The sequence below is a fragment of the Thermobia domestica genome, chromosome 9, assembly GCF_964235325.1.
Source record: "Thermobia domestica chromosome 9, izTheDome1.hap1.1, whole genome shotgun sequence".
Taxonomy (NCBI): domain Eukaryota; kingdom Metazoa; phylum Arthropoda; class Insecta; order Zygentoma; family Lepismatidae; genus Thermobia; species Thermobia domestica.
In genome coordinates, this window is record NC_137462.1 from 208,432,856 (window position 1) to 208,458,369 (window position 25,514).

At 35.1% G+C, this 25,514-nt stretch overlaps 1 protein-coding gene across 2 annotated transcripts in view; it reads right to left on the reverse strand.

Annotated features, from left to right (window-relative positions):
• Positions 1–434: 434 nt before the first annotated feature.
• Positions 435–25,514, reverse strand: part of Tbce (Tubulin-binding cofactor E) — a 67,410-nt gene continuing 42,330 nt past the window's right edge. The window contains exons 8-12 of one of the 2 annotated variants that reach the window (XM_081725797.1): positions 21,025–21,156; positions 10,489–10,666; positions 9,037–9,102; positions 6,664–6,740; positions 435–805 (exon numbers count right to left, since the gene is read on the reverse strand). In XM_081725797.1, the coding sequence (XP_081581923.1) occupies positions 713–805; positions 6,664–6,740; positions 9,037–9,102; positions 10,489–10,666; positions 21,025–21,156 (546 nt within the window). In that variant the 3' untranslated portion in view covers positions 435–712. Of the gene's footprint in view, positions 806–6,591; positions 6,741–9,036; positions 9,103–10,488; positions 10,667–21,024; positions 21,157–25,514 lie in introns of both variants that reach the window. The other variant, XM_081725796.1, reaches the window with a different exon arrangement.

Here is a 25,514-nt window from a genome sequence, read left to right on the forward strand (position 1 = left end):
CATTGTTAGGGACAATAAGTCTAGAGGCTCAGGTAGGCAGGTCATGTAGCCAGAATGATAGTAGGAACGCTTTCAAAATTTAACTAAGTCGAAGAAGACCAAGTTAGTGTTTGTTCTAGTTAACTCTTCGCCTATTCTTTCCTCGATGCAAAAGGACAGAATTATTGTTAGTAGTGTGTATTTTTATTTATTATTATTTATTACAATAAAAAATACTCAAATAAACGAGCAAATAAATAGAGATATCCAACCCATAGTACATGTACCATTGTTTATGAGTCGACGTTAGAATGTTCCACTTGAATCCTTTTTTATTGTTGTTACAAAGCTCTGTTTCCGATTTTGTGCACTGATCATGGCGTGTGTGCTTTTGGTTGGTTACCCCTAAAGTAAAGTACAACGAAAATAAATTTATGGTAAAAAAAACAAACAACTTTCTGTATTTTTTGCGTTGTTTTTATTCTCATTTTTAATTTATTAGAGCGTGGTTATCACAGATATGCAAAAATAAAATCGCATATTTCTATTACACATCCTCAACAACAATGTACTCAACCTTCTTAAATACATTCGACATTTCAATGTGAAAAGTTAATGAGCTTGAATGTCAAGAATGGAAGCAAGAAAATATATGGAGTTAAATACATCTCTTTCTTTTTTAAAAATAAAAAAAGTAAAATAAAGCTGCCAAGAGTAAGAATGAACCATCGTGTTACCACCGAACGCATATAGTATCTCCATCTTCCACTGAGTAATAGGACAGCGATCGTAAATCATGCTCAAGAGGAACTACAATATCAGGCTCCTGAAACAGACAAAATTTATGTAGTCCTCAACACAATAAAATAATAATAATTACTTAGCTATGAATTCTCATCTTAGGGGTTCGGAGATACGAACATCCTATTGCAATCCCTCCTTTTTTTCCCCACCCACATTAGTTTCTTCCCTTCTAGGTCAAATATATATATATATATAATATCCTCAAACACGTGCCTTACTATTTTAAATGATAAGCCCAAATACCAAATTCTGTCTTTAACCTTCACAGATTCCAAGTTATTGACTCTCATCATAATAATTGTAATCCCTGCATCTTTTCCTTGCCACCTCTTTTTCTTTTCTACATCAAATATGAAAAGATACTAGAACACATATCTTATTATTTTAAATAAGAACTCCATATACTGAATTTCATGTCTCTACCTTCAGATATTCAGAGATATAGACACCTTATTGTGATAACTGTAATTCTCAACCCCTTTTAGGTTAAATATGAAATACGATTTAACACGTGTCTAATTATTTTAAATGAGAAGTTCACCAAACTTCATGTCCCTGACCTTCAGAGATTCCGAAATATTGACATTTTAATATAATGACTGTCACTCCTATTTCTCTCTGAATTTCCATAAATTCTTCCATAGTGGTATTTGACTTCACAAATGTATGAAGTGTCAAGTTTCAAGTTTCAAGTTTCTAGCTTAAGCGGTTTGGCCTGGGTCTTGACCACTCACTCTCCTCTCACCCAAGACTTCTTTCATATATAGAGATTGGCAATTGTTATTGTATTCACTGTTACTATTACAACATAAAAGTTTGATATACCAAGAGAGGACATGATTTCCTTAATTTCAAATGCAATAGCATAATTTTTTTCACGTTTCGAAGACCCCCTCCAAAAAATTTAATTTTGGATAGTTTTGAACATTAGTAATCATTTGTGACAAAATATGATCAATTGCATCAAACATGAAATTTGTTGTGTTTTTTGTTAAAACGACTTTCGCCATCACTATAATTATGAGCAAGATTCGTGCTTCAGTGTAGCGATTGCGTGTGTAATTCTAGGTTCGATGCCGAAGAAAGCACAATTTGGCAATGATTTGAATGCAATTCTTGAGCTGTACACATTGTTCAAAGTAGAGAAAGAATGGCTCCTCATTTCTTAAAATGCTATGTTTCCTCAGATTTTTTGAGCAGCCCTATAAAGAAATGAAATCTTCCAGTTTAGCGTCCCACGATTATGTCTTTTAGGCTAAGGGAGACGATGATTAAAACAAGTTAATGATGATGGAATAATTGGTGGAATAAGAGATGGGAGGAAACGGGAGTACCCCGACAAAATATACGGACACGATGTTGTCCACCACATACTTGGCCGTGGATCGAACCAAACCCCACGCACCAGAAGTAAGCATTCTACCCCTGAGCCCCCGTATCTCTGCCCCATAAAGAAAACATTAATTGCTGTGATACAACTTCTCAACAGAAACAGCAACTGAACAGTAATGTTCCCCAAAATTTTCTAATGCACTTCCAATGTCTTTTATGACCTTGGGTGCTGGGAAAAACGTTATCAATTTCAACAAACCAGTTAAAAAGATTCTATGAATTAGAGTGTACGAACAATGCTCAAGAAACAGATACGTAATACACAAATTAACCATTATTACAGAAAGTTTCAAACGAACTCTTAAGTTTTAATCAAATATGCCTCCTCTATAACAACTGAAAATGTTTGGAAGGCACTGTTTGTGGTCATAATAAACAAAACAACAACAATGTATTCAATAACTAGAAAAGCAGGATTTTTGAAATCTTAGGTTTGGGAGACTAGGAAATAAGTTTCATTAAATATTATTTGTTAATACCTGACGAACATTATATTCTTTCACTAAGAGTAAGATATCCAGCCGAACATAATATACTGTACGAAGTTATAACAAGAAAAACAACCGTTGACTATGATTACGAGATTTTCGAGTTAACGCATGTCACGAAGTTTTATTCTCGAAACAATATTGTACATTACTCCATAGTAATTTTTTTCGCGGACACTTTAGAACCTACTGTAAATATACTGAAGATTGCAACACCAAGAAAAACATGTATGAGTAGAGGGAAATGTATACCATAGGATTCATTACATGATAATAAAGAAATTATTACAATTTCAAAACTGTACAGCATACCTAGATAAACCAATGTAACATGAAGCCTCCATGTGTTGATATCAAAGTTTTATATATATATATATAAATGTATGTATGTCACAGCACCAAATCAAACAAGAGTTGGCTCTGTTTCTCAATAACTGCCTGCCATACATATACGAGTCCATAAGACATCGACACTTTTGCTACAGGACCGCAGAACAAGGTACGAATTAATCATACCCAAATCAGGGATGTTAGTTCTAGCGGCATTCAACACACTTTAAAATTTGCACATTTTCCAATACGGGTGACAGGGCATTATCCAGAGATGTGTAAAGGAAGAGTATGAGCTCGGCCTCTAGAACTTCCCTGATTAATTTGCCCTCAATGCATGTAGCAGCAGAGGTCATGTGCTGTACGTTGTACCCAATTGATTTATTGCATTTCCATACAAACGGGATAGCTCTTCTGTATAAATTAATATGAGGATATGTTGCTGATAAAATGCAGAGTAGATTTTGCAGTTTTTAGACACCTGCTGAATAGTTAACTTGTTTCATAGTATCCCGCGACAACTAGAAATCCCTTCGTAAAACTTAGTTTTGCACTGACAGATGAGGTCGGGACGGGTTTTTGCGTCTCATGGGGTGTACGTTGCGGCTCGAATTTTGCAACATCTAATAGATAAATCTATGTTTTATCGAGCGTGCTACAACGTAGCCTTCTAAAAACCAGTTCACTTTGAGAGCCATGATGCACACCTGGACAAAGGCGAACTGGACATATTACTAGAGGCCTTTGGCTTTCTCCTGCTGTTTGAATCATTCGGATCGGTCGATTCTATGAGTCGGAGTGAAGGCTTAAAATCGGACACATACAGATGGATTAACTTTCTGCAACTGTTTAAATGGATAGAAAATGTTTAAATATGTACCTATAAATGTATAGGAATTAACAAATATAGCATTGTAAGCACAACGTAGAAAGTACACGTTGATTTTCATACACGTATCCCATATTTAAAGACCAAGAGTCCGATTAAGTTAGTCTGGCCATTCACTGAATATTGACCCAATGTATACGCTGACTCATTAACTCGTTAACTCATAAGCACTTCCGATTGATTGATTGATTTTTGGAGCATAACGTCCTTTTCAGCAGCGAGGCTATATGAGACGTGGACCTACTGATTAAGGTGGAATCCGAACCACATGAGCTCCCTCCGGGAATCGAACTCGGGTCTCCCACGCCAAAGGCGCGTACGCTAACCACTTAGCCACGAAGGAGCTCACATAAGCACTTCCGAAATAAACCTCTTTTATGTGAACTAAAATATTACAATGAAAACACAGAAGCTAAAATACGAGTAACCATATTCCAAAATCCTTTCATTTGCGTGATTAGGTACCTTCACTTAATGCAGGATGGGAAACTCTAATAAATTCGATACTCCAGTGAGAATGAAAATCTTCAATCCTTTGCTTTACCTCTTTTTTACCTTAAAAACGAATAGTCAATGCAAACTCACTGTTTCAACAGTATGCAATATTAAAATATAGAAAACTGTGTAATTAGGAGCGCGAGTAAGAGTTACTTCTACAGAGTATGAGTATGCACTAATTTGATAACTAGAAGCATTCACCGCGTTGGGTTTGGCTTTGGCTTTCCGGATCCCTCAAGGTATTGCCAGACGATATATGAAATGCTACTATAAAGCAAATGAAGGCTAATATAGGACGATTGCACTTGGGTAATTTATACAGTCCTGGCAACATCAGTCTAGATAACAGCGTATCCGCACAATTCAACATCAACATTTCCAATCACTATAATGTAAAACGGAATAAAATTTTTGTAGGTCCATGTTCGTGCAAGAAATAAAACAATTCGTAAATAAAACATTTCACAATTCCGAATGAAGTAGTTGGTTGTCTGGCTTTCTCACACGCTTTACACTATGAAAAGCATTATTTTTCTTATCAATCCGGCTGACGACAGTAATTCGGCGAAATACTTATATCGTTTCACGAGAAATTGTACAGTTCGTAGAAAGAACATTCACTACTTTTAATATTTTTGTATTTTTAGTCTTTCGTAGCAAAGAAAAATTATATTGAATAATAAATGTTTGCTAAAGTGTCTTGTACACTTGTAGTAAAAAGTAATATATAGTCAAGAATTGGTTATAATTTCTTCGAAATTCCCTGACTCTTAACAAAAAATCCCTTTACTTTTTCAGGTTAGTTGTCACCCTGTAACCACAATCAAACTGTTTCTATACTATTTAAATTATATGAAGGAAAGACAATTTTTAATAACTTATGTTTGATATCAGCTGACTTAAAACCTAGTTTACTTCTTCTAATTAGTACTAAGCAACGTAGAAAATGTAATAAACACCTTCGAAATCGTAATTCTTTTACCGCTACACTTTATATTTTGTCAAACTAAAGAACAAGAGATCTAAAAGGCAACCCGAACTTACAATTTTTTTCCACGTTCCAATAAAATGCAAAGTAAAGAGGAACCTCTACTACTACATTCTCCAGATAGTTGCTAAGTACTATTCATAGCTATTGTAATAGAAACGACCTGAAGAACAATCTTATCAATAAACTCAAAAGCTATTCATTTTTTCTACTCCAAATTATTGTAGATTGTTTAAAAAATGTATTAAACGTAGAATTTTCACTGGCAGGTATCAATTATTGATACGTGGGTAAGGAATTGTATTTAGTGGGTATAGGGTGTGTGAAAATTAAACGTTTACACTCATAAACAAAAACAACTAACTGCTTCAAGGAATACACATTTTAATTCTTTCTTCTTTAATGGTTGGTAACGACGGTGACTGTGTCAAGATTCTAACTTTAGTCTAAAATGTCCATGTTCATCATTTACTGAAAGACAGACATAAGAGACTTTCTTTTGAACAAATTTGGACTTTGACACTTTTAAACAAAAGTTAGAATACCGTCACCATCGTAATTAAGCGTTGAAGAAGAACAAGAAAGATTGTATTCTGTTGAGCGGCTAGATATTTTTACTTAAGAATGTAAAAATTAATTTCCATATACCCTATCCCTACTAAACACAGTAAATTCTACGAGTGTTTATTAATAACTTAACTCCTAGGGTAGTGTACTATTTCAGGTTTAATTAAATAATCTAATAATATGGAGGAACAAAAGTGAATACCTTTTAAGCTTACTGACTTGTCACAGCTATTTTCTATCCATTCTCAACGAAGTTACTTTCTGATCCTCCCCTAATGTCTTCAATTTCACTTTCATATACGTAAAGAGGAGTCAGTTGTGCTATACTCATTACAACACACTCAACTAAAACAGCGAGGAAATAAGACTAGCTTTTCCAACAGATAGCACTAAACAATCTTTCACTTTCTAATCAACTGAGGTCTGCCTTAGTAGTCAGTAGCAACGTTTTTTGAAACAGATACATACTAATTATAACTATGATTTTTTATTGTTATCTATTGGTAAATTAAAGTAACACATACAGAAATCAAATTAAGATCTAAATGCAAGATATTAACATGAATATAGTACTCAACTAATTTACGGAAACTATCAAATTAACATAACTTGCATTTGTATGCCAGACACATAAATCTCACTACAGTGTTACTAACCTTGTGACTAACATATGATAACGAAGGAATTTCTCCTGCAGTATTGAATAACCGTTGAACTAACCCTCTCACCTTTTCTACTTTCATAGTCTCTGGAAGTTTTCTAACAAAAGGTCCAACATCACTTCCATCTGCAGTAATGGTAACAGCTGCGTACATTTAAGGACCTTATTACATTTATATTTGGAAAAAAATAACGCAGAAATAAATCCGAACTTATTCAAAGGTGAAAGGAGACTGACATGTTATGATTATTTGAAGAATTAATAAGAAAACAAAAATTTTAAAATAACTAAATTTATCACAACGATTATATATATATATAGAATGTTAATGAACTATACCAGCAAACCGTAAGAGATGATTCCTGACACAAAAATAAGGAAAAGTTTCACACGCGTGTAAGTACTACATTGCATATGCGTTATTTCGAACATAAGAAACCGTGAATGGCGGTCTATATCAGCGTACAAGAAATTACACATACAAGAAAGGCCCCAAAAATAATAGGAATTTCCTGAGAAAAAGCATGGTCTTTATTTTTTATTTGTTTAATCCAACATTGTTCCACATACAACTTTAATCACTCTCAAAGTACTCTCCATTAGTATTAATGCACTTGTCCAAACTTTCATTCCATTGTTGGAAGCACCTTGCAATTTCGGCCTCTTTGATACCTGCTAGCGCTGTCGTGACATTGCATTTGAATTCGTCGATATCGGCAAAATGCTTGCCTTTCAAGTCCCTTTTCATCCGACGGAACAGGAAGATGTCTGCAGGAACCAAATCTGGCGAATAGGACGCGTGGGTTAAGGTAGTCGTCTGTGTTGAGGCCAAAAACCGGCGAACATTGAGAGCCGTGTGTGTGGGAGCATTGTCATGATGCAAAAACCACTCGCCGGAACTCCACAAGGCCTTCATTTTCGTGCCACACTTTTGCGCAGCCGTTTCAATATCTCCAAATAGAATTTAGTTGCCAGTCTGGTTTTAAGGGACGAATTCTGAGCATACAATCCCTTTGATGGCCAAAAACAGATCAGCAGTGTCTTCACATTCGATTTAATTTGACGAGCTATTTTTGGACGAGGCAAGCCAGGTAACTTCCATTGATTTCATTGTTGTTTATTTTCGGGATCGTACCCATAGCACCACGATTCGTCGCCTGTGATTATTTCGTTGAAAAACTCTGGATTGTCTCTCTGCGTCCATCAATGCATGATCCCTGTGCTCTTCGGTGAAAAGTCGGGACACTCGTCGCCTTCCCAAATCGTAGTGCAAAATGCGCTAAATGGAGCTCCAAGATAACCGAGATAAATCTTCGAGTTTATTTATTTATTTATTTGTACCTATTACAGGAAATAAATCCCAATTACAATAGGTTTACATATTAGTAAAACACCAGTGAGTATAATATAAAAAAGGAAAAGAAAAAAGAGAACAGATAAATAACAGTTAAAAAATAATAATATAACTCCATAGCGTACAAGATAATTTGAAAATATAATATTCAACTTAAATATTTTCACAACAAGGCTAATATTGGCGCTGTTGTCCTCCGTTCGCGCACTTGAAGGACGACTCGAGCGGAGCTGATCTTCAATGGTCATTTCACCCCTTAAACCGAGCAAACCATTCGTACACTTGAGTTTTAATGAGAGCATGTTTTTTGTAAGCTGTTTTTATCATCACAATAGTTTCTGCTCCGTTCTTGCCGAGTAAAAAACAAAACTTCACAGCCGCACGTTTTTCGTGAGAATCTGCCATTTCTTTGTGTTACAAGTGCACTACAGACACACTCACAAAACTGCAAAAGAAACCACACGCGTCATTGTCGATTGACACCACTTGGCAGACTCAGAGAGGTCCTCCCACAACGCTATGGCGACGCAACCTCGTACTACAAGTACACGATGAACACAAGTACAATTCCGGTTAATTTTGGGTCCCCCCTCGTACGCCATCCAAAAACGTGTATTTCAGCAATACCAATGTGTACGCGAGGGATTCCATACAGGGAAAAATTCCCAGACATGATCCCAATAGAGTTCTCAAATATAGTCTGACTTAAAGTGGGTCTAAAGTGGGCAAAAGGCGGTAAGTGTGCAGTGCATCGGCTGGAAGCTGGAAGTGTTAGGGTGATGAGAAGGTAAACGGTATTAATGTGTATAGTTACTACGTCACAACAAAAATGTTAATAATGGGATATTGGGGTGCACAAGAACTCTAAAGTTGCGGAACGTAACTTGTAAACGATAGAAGGAAATTTATTGAGACAATTATGAATAATTCAAGATCTATGGAAAAGTAAATTTTGTTGAAAATCAATTTCACATGGCAAACGACACTGAACTAAATGTGAAGAAAACAAATAATAAAAAAATAGACACAGCCATAAAATTTCCTTTCATTTCGACATCAAGTACATACTAATAAGTAAAAGGATACTTATAAGCAGGTTCTTCAGTGTCTTTGCTTTCTTTGTGACTTCCCCTTCGTCAGGAGCACCAAATTCTGCAAAAATAAAATGCATATTAGATTACTTTTTTAAAATACCTGTTGTCTTATAAGCTTTTAATCGCAAATAGAGTATTCTGATCCATCATATTTATAATAAAAGGATAAGCACGCTGATTCATTGATTGGAGTTTACTTCAACAACAAAGTTATGTGAAATAAGTCAACTGCTTAAAATGAAATCCTAATCACTACTTGGGTTTAAACTGAAATCTTGAATCTCAACTGGAAATTGAATCTGGGACCAATCATGTGCATTTACTACTTGGTTGCACATTTGTTTAATTGTAGTCTGGGTATATGTGACGGCGACAATAATTTATTGTTACATCTGATCACAAACACACTTTATATACTAATAAACTTTAAAAACTTATCACTGGTAAATAAATTTCGCTGTTCTTTGACTTCGTAACATTAAACAAACACCCTAAAGAATATACAAATAATATTCAGAATAGGATACTGAAAGTTACAAACTTTAAATTCATTCACCAATTGATTCATACATCACAACAGACACTCACCACAATTTGCTTGTGTGACAGATATTTTTTTTTTTTCCTACTCGAAAGTGATGAACATTGAAATACTACTATGGAATTACAGCCAGAGGTCTCCCGATTACGAACAATAACGCTAATTGTTTACTGATGTCTCCCAGAAACTTTAGACGTGATGGATGCTCTCTCTATATAAAGGAAGAACTCTTGACTGATCAACACGTAGTCCAAAATGCTGAAGCTAGAAACTTGAAATTTGGACAGTACATAAGATTTGTAGCGTAACGTACCATACGGAGCAGTTTTTTTGAAATTCGAAGTGGGAGTGAGTGTGAAGGGAGGGAAAGGATTGCAATTAATTATTAAGATGTCTATATCTCGGAATACCTTAAGGAAACAGACATGACTTTTGGTTTCTGCTTTTTGATACTTGATCTAGAATGGAAGAAAATGGGAAAAAAAAATGAAATGAAATCTTTGAGTTTTACGTCCCACGGTTATGCCGGTTAGGCTAAAGGAGACGGTGATGAGAGATGAGTGAAATGGTGGAATGAAGAAAGTGGGAGGAAACGGGAGAACCCCGAGAAAACCCACAAGCACAGTGTTTGTCCACCCAAAGTTCACTTGGCGGGGGCTGGGATCGAACCCGGGACCCAAAGCACCAGAGGTGAACGCTCTACCACTGAGCCACCGCGCCCCCCAGGAGGAAAATGGAGTGGGGGTAGTTCATTACGATGTCATCCGAGATGTTCAAATTTCTTGCAAGACCTCGAGTTTAGAAGGAGAAACGAGGAATATTGCTTGCAGTAACACACGTGGCATATGATAAAACACTCACAATCTATCTTTGATGCATAGTAATTAACGAAAATATACGTACTTTTCACTAGTTGTGGATACTGGGGATGGTTTTGAAGGAATTCCTGCAATAAACCGTTCGTTGCTGTCGTTTCTTCCTTATTTCCACCAGCTTCAATCCACAATTTCCCGTATCTTTTCAAATAGTCCACTTCGGCACCTCTTCTTTCATCGTGATCAATAGCACAACCATTCAATACCTTTAAAGGAATATGAACATAGTTAAGGTCAACATAACTTCGTTATACGTATTAAGGATCAAGTGAATGAATGGAAAACAGAAAACTGTTTTACAGTTGTAGTCATTTACTTTAGAATTGGCGTCCAAAGTCGCCTTCAGTTACAAACTTCTTTCCTATTCTTTTACGTCCTGGTTACACTCAACCGATTTTTGCAGCTTGTTTTGCATACCTTAACGATGTAATCATCTAGTACAATTATCCCTTTTATATTACCTAATGTCGGTATCATTGTCATTCCGCCTACTATGTTAAAGATACAAAGTACGATAGGGAATATTGCGTGGTAGAGTTGTATCAGTGACACTAAACCGGAGATAAAAACAACACAATAAAACTTCCGTATTTCCTTTTAGATATGTTCAAAAATGGTACAATAATGAGCCATTCTTCCCTAAGTACATTTAATACGTTAACTGTAGCGATACTGCACAGAATATTTTATTTTACAATCCAGAAAGTATTAAAAACAAAGTTGGATACATCTTATTAGATGATTGCTGCAATATATAGTTAAGCAAACACTTCCTACATAGCATTAGGCCTAACTATTAAGCCTAATGCTATGTAGGAAGTGTTTGGTTAAGTATATATTGCAGCAATCATCTAATAAGACATCTCCAACTTTGTTTTTAACATTGCCGCAGTTACGGAAAAGAAATACGACTCCCAGAAGATAAATTCAGAAGAGCGCATATGTAAATTTGGCCACACGAAGATTCAAAGGTGATGATTTCTGAAGACTAAGAATGTTGTGCAGCGATGTGCTAAGAAGAGCTTGGTGCTCAAATGTTAAAGGGAACTTAGCGTTAACATGTTAAAGGAAATTTAGTGCTCACATGTTAAAGAGAGCTGAGTGGTCGAATGTTCAAAGGGAGCTTAATGCTTAGATATACGGGAGCTAGGTACTCAAACGGGGGTGAGCGGTGTGCTCAACGGAGTTTAGTGCTCAGATTCAGAAGCTCAAATCCAGGAGGAGTTCGGTACTCAAAACTTAAAGGAGCTTTGTTCTTAAAAAAAAAAAAAAAAAAAAAAATCTTAGTAACTACAGAACAAGATAAGTACGGATGAGGTTTTTGGTTGACAGAAAAGGAGGAATGAACTATGAAGATGGATTGAAGTACCAAATGTTCTTTGGAGGAGACCAGTGTAAAGTGCTGGGAGATAACAGTGCTTTAATAAGTACCTGCTTATAGTAAGATTTTGAGAAGGAATTCAAAAATAAAAAAGGAGTTTAATATGTGGAATATTATGTTACTCACCAAGCTCTTTTAACATCTGAGGACTAAGTTTCTTCTTAGTACATAGCTGTACAACTTTTTTTAGTCTTCAGAGCTCATGATCTTACAGAAAGCTTTTAAACTGTAAAATGTGTTTTGAAAACTTGAAAAATGGAAGTAGTAGATCCGTTGAAGGTCTGACGTATTCCGAAGTTATAGATGTTATTTGCCATAAATAACCACAACAAGATTAGCAGATCGTTTCTAGATAATAATAAATTTTCTTAACTAATCCACTTCAAATACACATAAACAATTAATGTAAAACTTAATGGCATAGCACATACTATACGCTATCCACGAACGTCACGAGAAATTTTGGGTTGTTGTTTTCAAATGGCATTTGTTCATCCTGGTAGATTCACGATTGGCCACCCACTTGGACGCTTCACAGCTGCTTTTCTGCTATTTAAGTTCTTTTTTCTTTTCTTCTTAATTCTTCTTCTTTCTATCTAATTATAAAATGTTTAGCCAAATACCTTATGGCGCACCTTTTCAAGTCTGTATATTTTCTCCACTTTCTAGTAAGTAATTCATTTTCTGTCCCGCTTGGGGATCGCTTAATTCAAACATATACATTACATGTATGCCTTGCACGGTTATTTTCTTGCAAGTAAATGATATTCCCAGCTGCTTCAAATAATGTTTTTATTTCAAATTCCAAAACCAACAATCAAAATAAAAGATACGGTCCACCGCACTAAATTTTCTCGTTCCCACCTCTTAAATTAAATTATTCTGAATTATACCATTATACTGCAGTTATTATGGAAACATTTATTTATGAAACATGAACAAAATTATAATAGGTATTCTCGAAACAAAATGTCCTAAGAAAACTCACCTCTAAGAATACACTATCCCTTGTGGATTTTTTAAAAATGAGAAATGAATTGTATCGTATTGTAGAGATGTTAACGTAACATTTCATGCACAATATGAATAAATTGAATGAGTCGTTTCTAAGATGGTCTGGAAAGAAAACCCATCCATCCCCAAGAGTCAATTATCCCTTTGGATTTTTAAATGAGACATAATCTATACTATATAGTAGATATATTAATGGAAGTTTTACTTCAGAAATATGAACAAAAACAAATGAGTCGTTTTTGAGAATAGTGTTTAAAAAAAACTCACCCCCAAAAGCAAAGTATTTCTAAAAACCTTAAGTTTAAAACCTGGTTCGGATACACTGAGCGGCATGGTCTCTAGGCGAGTAGACATCAGGATGAATGGGGGACATCAAAAAATCACTTTACTGTTTGTAGGGGCCTATATATATTTTATGAAGTTAAGGGATACTCTCCGAAACGATTTCCATCAAGATCAATCCTCTATTTTGGAATTTGCAATTGAATTGCAATACTGTTCTAATATTAGAGGAAACTTAAATAGTATTACTATGTCACTAAAACTTCACATTGATCAATTACATTCATTTGGGATATTTGGGCTTATCTTTAAGGAGGAAATACTAAGTATTAAAAACTAGTAAATATAGTTCGTTCATAGTACAGGAAACAGGCAAGTTCAAAGGAATGATAATCATATAAGGCAAAGAATAATAAGTAGTTTTCGGAAGAGGGGTAAAAAAAAATAAAAGTATTTGTTCACTACAACGCTCGCAAGTCAGTTTTTTAAAAAAAAAAAAATGCTTCATACTAACTTTTCAACTATTTCTATACTGCATTATTTACATTAAATATTTGAACTGTTGGAATAGTACTAAATTTCCTTACTTTGTAATAGGTTGTATAGGAATGTTCATGGTCAAACTTTGTCCATGGGTTCTTCACATCAAAAAATGAAACCTTATTTTAGTACTTGATTATGAGTTCATATCGTACGAGTGATTAGAATTTATAAATCACGTATCTATCAACAAAAAGCAAAAGTAACCATAATGTTATGGTTAGAAATATTCTTTTATTCTTGAATACTCATTAGGTCCACCAAAATATTACTCACCAAATTGCACAAATAATTCTATGTTACATTTGTCTTTGCCCTTCGATGATTTTTCATATTATTTATTTATTTGTTTTGAAGTTTATATTATATTTTTCCGAAACTTTAGTATATCAGGTAAGGATCTATAGCTTGAAGAGGATCCACACCGAATGACCTTCCACAGGGGATAGAGAAGCTGAGTATCATGCATCAAAGACGGTAAAGCTAATCACTTAACTGCGAAAGAGTGAATCTTGAGTCAGGTTTTAAACTTGCTGGCTAGCCATACTTGATCTTAAAAACTCACAAAATAAAAATATTAATACAAAATTAGACATAAAGCATAATATATTATACAATTTTAAATATTCATATAACACTTCACATATTATACACGAACTTAAACTTAAGATTACGTAGAATTAATGTTGTTACGTCTTAAATATATGGCGCCTCTGAGCATAAATGAAAATCAGAGATAATAGGCAAGATTGAAGTGACTGAGACCCAAATATTTGAATCAAGCTACGTATTGACGATACAACTCCAATTCTTACCAACACTTCTCACATTAGATTCATACCCGAAGTTTTGGTTCGTACACAAAATCACTCAAAATCGTTTCTTTCAATCTGTGAAGTAGTTTTGCAAATAATTTTGATTTCTTAATTTTATATTTGGACACACTTAGGTATAAAGAAGCCAGAAATCGCAGAACCTTGATCTTGAGCATCCCTGGCATGCTCCTTTATGCTCGTTTAAATGTTCTTGGTTATGTCAATTTATGTACCATCACACGACATTCTACGTAATCTCAATTGTGATCTGTTTATAATATGATAGTGTTTAGTGAATATTTATAACTGTATATAGCATATTATATTTTTATTTCTAATTTTGGATTTTTTAAATTAAAACCCATGTATACAGAGTTGATTAATTTACAATAAACCGAAGTAAATGTGCAACTGTATCGCGCATACGCAATCCATCGCCGTGAGATTGCCACGAGGCAAGCAACAATATATCGTTAGTTACGTCATAGAGCACTGTGGTCTAGTGTAGTCTGATGCCGCTGAAACTGAACAGATTCTGGGAGAAGCTCATTGTGGCCCTTGATGATGGTAAGTTAACGGTGTCATAAAAATGTGTGAAGTGCGTAATTTTTATGTAGATCGTGCTACCATGACTCGTATTGTATGGAAATATACGGCACAGAGTCCTCGGTCCAACACACCGACGCGAACAGCTAGAACTGTTTCCCAAAACTAGTTTATGGTTGTAGTCGGTTTCTCGTACAAGGCCAAACTAAATCTCCGAAAAGTGGAACGAAACGTCAAAATCAATGCTGCGTACTACCAGATTCATGTTCTGACTGAAAAGTACCAGCATGAAACCTCAGCACTGTACGGACAAGATGTGAACCAGATTAAACTGCACAAAGACAAGGCATCCAGTCGCACGGAAAGAACATCGCTGAAATTCTATCGCCGTATGGAACAGGAAACTGGAATTTCAGCCCTGTCAACAGTCCAGACGCAAGCCCAATTGATTACCGTGCTTTCGGATCCTTCAAGCAGCGCCTGTCATATTGCTGAGTCCGGACCGCCACCAGCCTGTGGAAAGCCTTAAAGAGGAGTAGGATGCAATACCCATAGTCTAGCTGCAACACAATCTCCTAAAATGGACACTCCGATGCCGAGCAACAGTCAGTACATGTTGCCTGCAAATCGAGCACAACCGGTGGTGGAAACAGGGGATTTCCTAGGTAAGCGGCACATTCAAATTCGGCTCAATATGGGTGAATCGATGTCTGTAATTTGCCCGAAAGTTTAAAATAAGACTCAAGAACCAGTTTATCGTTAGAAGAGGGAAGGTCCGAAGTTGAAATGTAAATTCACTGATACAACTTTATTATTTTCAAAGTACATACGAAGGAAGGCTCTTGAAATAGATCAACAAATCCATTATTGAGGCAAATCCCGGGCAATTAGCTACTTCATTTTAACAAAATGTGCTAGACACATGCATCTATCTATTAAAATGCTACAAAAGCAATTAAAAGCTCCTGAGATCCAACCTATAACTTTAGCTTTCAAATCTTTCATTTACGGTTGTGTGTGATTTCACGTTTAACTAGTGGCGGCGGTTGGACGTTAGAAGTGAGGGGGGGGGGGCAAGACATGATCTGAACAATTGTGTATCAATGTTAGATTTCCTGATTGTTTCTAACACTGTTTGATGAAAGATTGTATAACTAATAGGATACTATCTTTTTTCACTTAAAATGCCGTATATCGTACTTCTATTTTATTAAGTAAATTCATAAGAGCAATACAGGTAGGTACTAGCCCTTTGTACTCTTAAACAACGAAAGTGTAAGAAGAGATTTGAGTTCTTGCTCATGAACATCTTAAAATTCTGTCTGGAAAATTGTGTGATCAGATTATTTAATAAATTTGCAAAATTAATAAATAGAAGGGATAATATTAATTATAATAGTAATGAATAATGACGCTTGCTTTGCACAAGTTATATTGAAACTGGGAATTAATGAACAATTTATACTTTTAATTCTACACATGCCATTAAATGAATGTTTTTAGTCTTAGAAAATGAAATACAGTAAGTACTGCAAGCATATGCTATGACATTTAAAGAAATATGCAATTCCAATATTAATTGCTTTGAATTGCAATTAAACGCAATTCCTTTAACTTTCTTAACTCTATGGGAAGACAAATAACCACTACGTACTCACGCAACGGCAAATATCATATGGCACCATTTTTTTTTTCTATGGAACAGTAATACATACAAAACCTTTACCAGGGTGTCCACATTCTGGAAAATAAGTGAAAGTCAGGGAAAGATCAGGGAAGTAAAACTGTATCAGGTGAAGTCAGGGAAATGGCAGATTGGTCAGGGAAAGTCAGGAGAAAAGAGATTTAGGTCCATTGTTCAATTACTGAATTTATGAAATATTGTTGATTTCTTTACTGTTACTGGATGCAAAATGTGGTGTTCTCAATGATGATATTGAGGGAGTCAATGTTCTCTGATATAGTCGTTGAAACTAATTTTCTGCGAGAAACACATCTAACGTCATCCTGGCATATTTGCTCAAAAGGGTAGACGCTCTTCTAGAAGAATTGCATGGTGCCAAGAGGATATCTGGACAAGTGGCTGAGAACGCGAAGAAATAGTATCTCCAGCTCACAGTGAAAGCTCAGACTGAAGAATTTAAGGAACACTCGAATGAATTCATAGCCAATGATAAAGATGGTATTGGACTTGATGAGTTTTTTACTTAGTCTTAGGAAATGGGAAGAACTTCGTTGACTTATGGTCAGTTATGAAATGTGTTTTATCTTCTTTCACGGAAACGCATTTTTTGAAAGTGGTTTCACAATAAATAAACTTTTCATTGTTGACAACTTACAAGAAGAATCTCTGGTGGCTCAACGGGTCATATATGATTCTGTGATGAGAATAAGTGGATCATCAGGATTAATAATTACAAGAGGTATGATAAATTCAGTGAGAAGTGCAATGAGACAATATCAGATATATTTGGAAAAGTAAAGAGAAATAAATGCTGGAGACGAGAAGAGGAGAGAGAAACGGAAGATTCAGAAAAAAAAAAAAAAACTGGAGGAAGAAAAGAAAATTAACCTGCGAAGACAAGGATATTCAGATCAATGAAAAGAAAACTATGCGAGAAAATATGAAAACAAATTTCTAAATTTGTTGCATTTAACAACTGCACCAGCAAAAGTATGTGTTACATTTTTTTTTTTTAAATAATAATAATAATCAGTAAAATCATGTATGAACTGTTCATTACTATAGTCAATATTATAATGCTGTGTAAGTGGTATTATAATGTGTAAGCATATAATGTGTATTTTTTTTCATATCTTAAGTACTTTGTGTATTGCACACTTTTGTTTGTAACTTTACATTTGTGAAATATGTAGGCCTAATCAATAACGGCCTAATGCACATATTTGTAAATTTACATTCCTTTGGAAAGAAAATTGAAAAAGAAAGAAACATAAGTGGAATAGAACAAGGCCAACTATGGGGAGTGTGGAGGCTGGGGTTTCTTTTTTCAATATTTTTAAGTTATTCAGGGGTCAGGGAAATTTGCAACTTTCGTCATGGAAAGTCAAGGAAAAGTCAGATCTTTTCTCCAAATTGTATGGACACCCTGTTTACATTTCCAAATGAAATTATATAAATTAGGACGTCACTTCAAAAAGGTAGGGGGCAACTGCCCCCTCTTGCCCCCCCAATCACCGCCCATGCATTTAACAGAGAAACATTTTAAGTATTTGTACTTTAAATAGTCTAAATTAGTTAATTATGTCTTTTTCATAAAGTTTATGATATAAAATTATTGTTCAAAGCCTTTGTATTTTAATAAGCCTTCTCTAAAATCAATGCATGTGAGTTGTGCTTCCATCTTCCGAGTTCTTTTAAACTATATGTTGAGGACGTTTATATGTTTGTGGTCAATCATTTCGACAAATCTCGGAAACTACAGGCTCTAGAAAGATGACGTTTTCACTGATCGATTGGAAATTTTGCGTAGATTGTCCAGTTCTAATTGAATATTTAAAAAAAAAAAAAAAAAAACATGGCCTTTATTACATTTTTGTAGGGTACACTGGAAACGTTGAAATTAAAAAAAAAACTAAAGCATCATATCCTATGCGCATGGGCGGCGATTAGGGGGGGCAAGAGGGGGCAGTTGCCTCCCCACTTTTTTGAAGTGACCACTTATCTCTTTTAAATTATATAATCTGTTTTTCGGTGATAGGCTAGAATCTTCATTATTCGATTTTAAAAAGTACCAAAAAAGCTTTTTACTTCTGTTTTTTTTTTCTCTCAAGCCTGGAGGCATTATAGAACACGTTACATATGCTTTCACGCCATTTTGCGTCGAGACGTAGAGTGTGATGACGTCATAACTAAAAATAATAATTTTTGTTATGACTTTTTTATTACTTTTTGGAGGGCTTACTTCAAAACCTAGAAGACTGAACTTTTGCACACGCATTCAGTGCGCCTCTTAATATTTTCCAGATTCTTTTCAGATTTCTGCTATAAAGCACGGGGGTCCAGAGGGTCAAAAAGGTAATAAAAAAAAAAAAACTTTTTAACAAAGATCCCTTTTTTTGCGATTTTTTCCCTCCTCAGATATATGATAAAGACATGTGTATGGTACCATTTGAAAGGCTGTTCTGTTATAAAAAGAATGATGTACGAACCATAATCCTAGTATAAATAGGGATGTCTCATTTAATGTTTACCTGAGATCCTTTTTATATGGGAATTTGGAGTATTGTAGAGAGATTATTTTTGGCGGGCTTACCTTTGCACCTAGAAGATCGAATTTTTGCACACACATTTAGTACACCCCTTAGTATTTTTCAATTTGTTTCAGATTTCTGCGTTAAAACAGGGGGGTACAGAAGGGCAAAAATGTACAAAGAAGGAATATTTTTTAAACAAATAATCCATTTTTTCATGATTTTTCCATCTCAGGTACATAATGGAGACATGTGAATGATACCGTTTGAAAGTATGTTCTATTCTGAACAGAATGAGGTACTAACCATGATCCTAGGATAAATAGGGATGTTGCTGTAGCTGATTGACTGAAATTCAATAATTTACCTTTAAAAAGCCATAATTTAAAATTGTTAATGTATATAGTTTCATTTGGAAATGTAAATCTTTTGCATATATTACTGGTTCATAGAAAAAAAATGGTACCACATAATATTTGTCGTTGTGTAAGTGTGTATTGGTTATTTGTCTTCCCGTGGAGTTAAGACAGCTACAGGAACTGTATTTTAATTGCATGGGTCGTAGTACTTACTGTCTTTCACTTTCTAAGAGTATTAATATACATTTAATGGCAAGTGTGGAATTAAAAATGTAAGTTGTTTATTAATCCCCAGTTTCAATATAACTTCTACAAAACAAGCCTCATTATTCATTAGTATGATCAATAATATCCTTTCTATTTATTTGTTTTACAAATATGTTATTACAGAATCTGATCACACAATTTTCCAGACAGAATTTTAGATGTTCATGAGCAAGGAATCAAGGGTCAGTACGTATGTGCGTTGCTCTTGTTAATTTACTTAATTAAATGTGAAACACGATACATGGTATTTTAACTAAAAAAGATAGAATCCTATTAGTTATACAACCTTTCGTAAAATAGTGTTAGAAACAACCAGGAACATTAACATTGATATACACATATTCAGATCATATCTTGCCCCCCCCCCCCCCACACTTTTAACGACCAATCGCCGCCACTGTCTATGCGTTATACATTCCAACACCACATTGTTGTATATTGGGGTTGTATATGTCTCAGGCGTGCTTCATGGCCAAATAATAATGAAAAAGGAAGGATAATCATTTCTCGAGTGTAAGATAAATCTTTATTTTTTGAGTGTTTTGCCCAATGAACACCATATATAACTGACATTATAATTAATTATATATGTAATGTATTTGCTTATTACATACTGCATGCAAGAAGAAAACACTGGTCATACATGAATTAGAAACTCCAACCGGAAGTAGGCTCAAATCTTGTAAACAGTGCGAGATATTGAGAAAAAATAATCGAAAAAATCTTCCATGATACTCCTTGCCGATTTTTTATCAAGACGTCTTTCACTTGTGTCTGTAAAGGGACATGTACATATGTTGTGGGGAATGAGAAGGAGATTTGTGCTCATATGCGAATGATGCGCTGTGTAGAGAGCGCAGGTTCAGCTAGTTCCTCATTACAACCTTCTAATAATAAGCACGAAGATAGTGAATAAGGTACAGTTAATGTAGATATATGTTTTCTTTATTAATACAAGATGTGATTTCACTCACTGTTTCAAACATATAGTCCTGTCACACAATTGGTGAACTGATTAGTCTTGCAGAAGAACTTAAATTTAATAAACAATTCAAGCATAACTTCTTGTCTTTATTGAGCATTTGGCTCTTCTGTAACTTTTTGCACCATGCAAAGTGTTGTTTTATCTAGTTTTTAAGACTTACCTTCAAATTCAATATCCTAGCTATTATAATTTGCCTTCCCGTATTCACTGACTCCTTTTCCAGAACTGGATTATCTCGGACAGCTAAATCTTCTAACTTCTTCAACTTGTTTATTTCGCTGAACGTCTCCCACTTTATATAAATAAAGAAGTTTAATACAATATAAATTAAAGTAAATACAATCACAGAACAATTCACCTATGACTGAAGTTATACAATCAGAAAAACAGTGGAACCTCATATCATAGAACACAACCACTACGCTATTATATATATATTATGCTATATTATAATATTATAAATATGAAGTAAACATCAAATGTACATGCCATTCAGATGTAGGTCCAAAACGTATAAGAGCAATTTAGTAAAACTGCTGAGAATTGAACTTTAGGTTTTAAGGTATAACTATGCCAAATTGCAAATTTCTATTTCCAATATATACATTCCAGGTGTGTCGTTGAAAAGAAGTCATTTTGGATAGTAGTATGACATCACGAGTTGTTACTAAATTTCTGTCTGCACGAAGTGTAAAGTTGTGCATATTCATTGACAGCTGAAAAATGTGTATGGAGACGGTGTACTTACAGATAATACTGTTCAGAAGTGGGTGTGTGAATTCAGAGGGAGGGAGTATCAACGAATGATTTGCCTGGGATTCGACGCCCAAACTCTGTGAAACCCACTGAAAACATTGCCCGCGTTGAGAACCTGGTAATGGAGGACAGACGGGGAACTGTGGAGCACATCTACAACCTAACAGGGTTCTTCCATGACGCCGTGGAACGCATACTGACTGACCACCTGAAACTGAGAAAGGCCAGTTCACGTTAGATCCCGCAAGACCATTGCCAATGGCCTGCTGACACGTAACAGTACTGCCAAGGACAACCGCTTGACAACTTGATCATTATGAATGAAACGTTTATTCCCTTGTTCAATCTCAAAAGAAAACGGTTGTCAAAACAGTGGAAATATTCCTCCTTACTCCACTCCCAAAATTTTGCACGCTCTCCTCAAATGAAAAACTTTTTTATGCCATATTCGGGGATTTAAAAAAAAAAAAAAAAAGGCTAATTCTAGCCGACTCTGTACCAAAAACATACGATCACTGGTCAGTACTGTACTATGTGCAACTTTTGGAGAAGAGATTGCTTCTTGCATTGCAAGAAAATTGACCGTAGCTCGCAAGTTTAGGGTTTCCCTTGCAGTTTGGACAATGCACCGTCACACAATGCGCGTTGTCCTCGACTTTTTGCAGCTCAAACACATCGAATCCCTTCCACATTCAATCTATTCCCCAGATATTGTTTCCAGTGACTTCTGTTTCTCAAGCTCAAGGATTCCCTGTGGGGCAATTATTTTTCAGCCCTCAGAAGTGTCGTATACCAGTGTGTCACAAATACACCTGAAAATGAGTTCGCAAATGCTTTCAAAATGTGAATACACAGGCTGCGACAGTGTGTGAAGGTGAATGGAGATTGCGCTGAAATGTGACTGAAAGGTCTAAATTAAATATTGAACATGACCGGAGCTATATGTGAACAACATGTACTTTTAGTAAGCGACCATTGCGTATTGTGTGTAGCATATAAACTTTTTTACATTGTATATTTTTAAGCACGTATATTAACGTTTAAAAAACTGTAGAAACTGTAGACATGTGTTTATTTAGGATATGAATAAACTGATCATTAGTATATGACGAAAATAATACAGAATCTTACACTAACTGCTTTCCCAAAAAGCAAGTAAAACTACCGCAAAACCGCTACCGACAAAATTCTGTGTCTATCATCACGACCGAAGGAAAAGTGCATAGAAAAATTACATTCAGAAAGAGGTAAAACTTTGTGAGTGAAATTTATTTAATTTCTTTTCACATCAAAAAGGCAAATTTCCATTTCTCAACCACTACTAGTAAAGTACATTGACCAGTATAGCATCAGATAATAAAGTGCCCGTATAATTCTTTAAATGTGAGTTTTATTTTAATAAAAATGTCTTAAACTGCCCTAATTGAGTGTTATTTTATCGGATTAAACAATTTTAACACCCTGAACACACAAGACTCATTCAATAAATAACTGGATATGTGTTTTTTGCAAAATATTTTTTAAAAGCAACAAAATAACTACACTACTATTTTGAATATATTTCCACCTTGTATATCCCTCTCAATTCAATGCACCTAACCAGTGCTTGACAAAGACACAGGTTCCACCAGAAAATAATTCTTTTGGACGTCCTTGACTACTCATGCACCGCTGACGAGATTTCCTCCACATTCTGAATCCTCGGTCTACTTAGTGTATATTTAAATCGACTTATCGAGTAAATATAAAGGATGAGGTAAGCACTCAAATTGCAGGTCCTCGATGGTAGACATGTGTAATATCGCACTGTCATGGAGTAAAAGCACATCATGAGACACCAGAGCATATCCTCTCTGCAGAATGGCTGGTTTCAGGTTCTCGTGCAGCAGGTTGAAGTACGTCGCACTGTTTACATTATCACCTCTACACATGCAATGTTCAAAAATTTGCCCATTGTGATCCCAAAACAAAGCTAACACGACTTTGCTAGTACTCCGTTGAGTACGCACATATTTTTCGGTCTGGAAGACTAAGGACGTTCTTGAGCCATTCTATTGTTGTCCTCTTTGTTCCGGTTTACAGAAATGAACAAACTTCCATTTTCAGTGTAATACGATGAAAAAGTGTCCCACCGTCAGCTTAATACCGGCTCAAAAGCTTCCCGCACACATTAACACGTTTCTTTTTCGTTCCCATTCTCAGTACGTTATGAAAGGCATAGTGGGCTGTTCCTGCATGTATCTCCGTCTGTAAAATAATTTTACGTACAGTAATACGCTGGTTTTCCCGTATCAAGTCTTCCACTTTTGCAGTGTTGCTTTCCGTGACCACAATGAAAAAATAACCTGGACGTAGACAATCTTAACCACTAGTTATGCTCCGTATGAACTTCTCAGCCCACTCGTAAATTTGTATTTGACTCACACAGTTATCAACGTATTACTGAACTCTTACGTGCGATGGATTTCTATTGGTGTCACGCCTTCACTCAACAGAAATCTAAAGACGCTTCACTGATCAACTTGGAGCAATTCTGTAAGGGTGCTGTCATCTTGTGTTTCCTAGCGTCCCGTGAGCGACGCGTGCGACCCAATCTTTACTATGAATAGATGTAGGATGCCAATACAATGTTAATAAACATACAATGATTAAGGTTGTATTTTAGATTTTTATATTTCGGTTAACTACTGACTAAGCCTTGAACTTAGTGTTTTTTAAATGATTCCAAAAACAAGAAAAGTTTCCTTAGCATCACTACAGTGTACAATGCGTCATTACATCAACATAACTTTCATAAAAGAATCATATTCAAAAATGTATATGTAAAAGCTTTTACAAGTTGACTGAGCTTTTCCACAGGAAAAGTTTTAATAAACCACATGTAAATCCTGCGAGTAGAGAAATGTTTTAGTAAACCAAATGTGTGTCCTGCGAGTTACCTGAAATCAAGGAGCCTTTTCCTTGTTGCAGTCCATTTTAAACAAAATATATTCCCTTATATTATCCTAATTACAACAAAATTTAATATATCTTAATAAAAAGTTATGTTCAAAGACTTGTAATGGTTGAGAACAGATTTGGTCTTTCTGATCTGGGAAAAATGTAATTTGTACTAGAGAAAACGTCCAGCACATTACTCGTAACTTAATGCTATAAATAACTTACTGCACCTGAGTATTTTAACAATATGATATTATTTCGAGAGCTGCTCTAGTTCCTTTCGTCAATCACTAGATGAATGATAAATACAGGAATTCAAGAACTCACACACCTACTTGTCTATTTCTAATACTACATTGTAACACAAATCATTAGTATAAAATACAATTGATTAACTGAGTTCCTATCAATCAAATTATTATAACAACATAAACCGAAAAAAAAATCTACTATTAAGAAAACACTTCAGGGAAGAAAGCAGGAACTGCTCTTAAAATAATATCACATAAATATAGTTGCTGTAATGAAAATAAAAATAAGAGAGATCCTTATGAGAGAGATAAGAGAGTACTAATGCAAAGCACTTGTGTTAAAGTATTAATCACAACTATTGCTTGCACACGAAGTACTACAAAAGGATATAATCGTGTCACAAACCACTGCCAATTTTCTACTCGATATTCTCTACACGACAGACACACGTCGAAAGTATGTGTATAATTTGGTAGCGTAGGACTAATGCATCACTAGCCGATTAAGTTTTTAAACAGTGGAAGGATAAAAAGAGTTTTATTTATTGCCGTTCAGAAATAAGGCGGAAAAGAGAGTAATGATATCAGATTTTAAATGAAAATTTCTTAGCACGAACTGCTTACGCACCAAGCAATGCACAATTTTAACAAACGATTTGAGTGAGCAGGATCTATCATGGATCTACCACCCTCTGCTACCTAT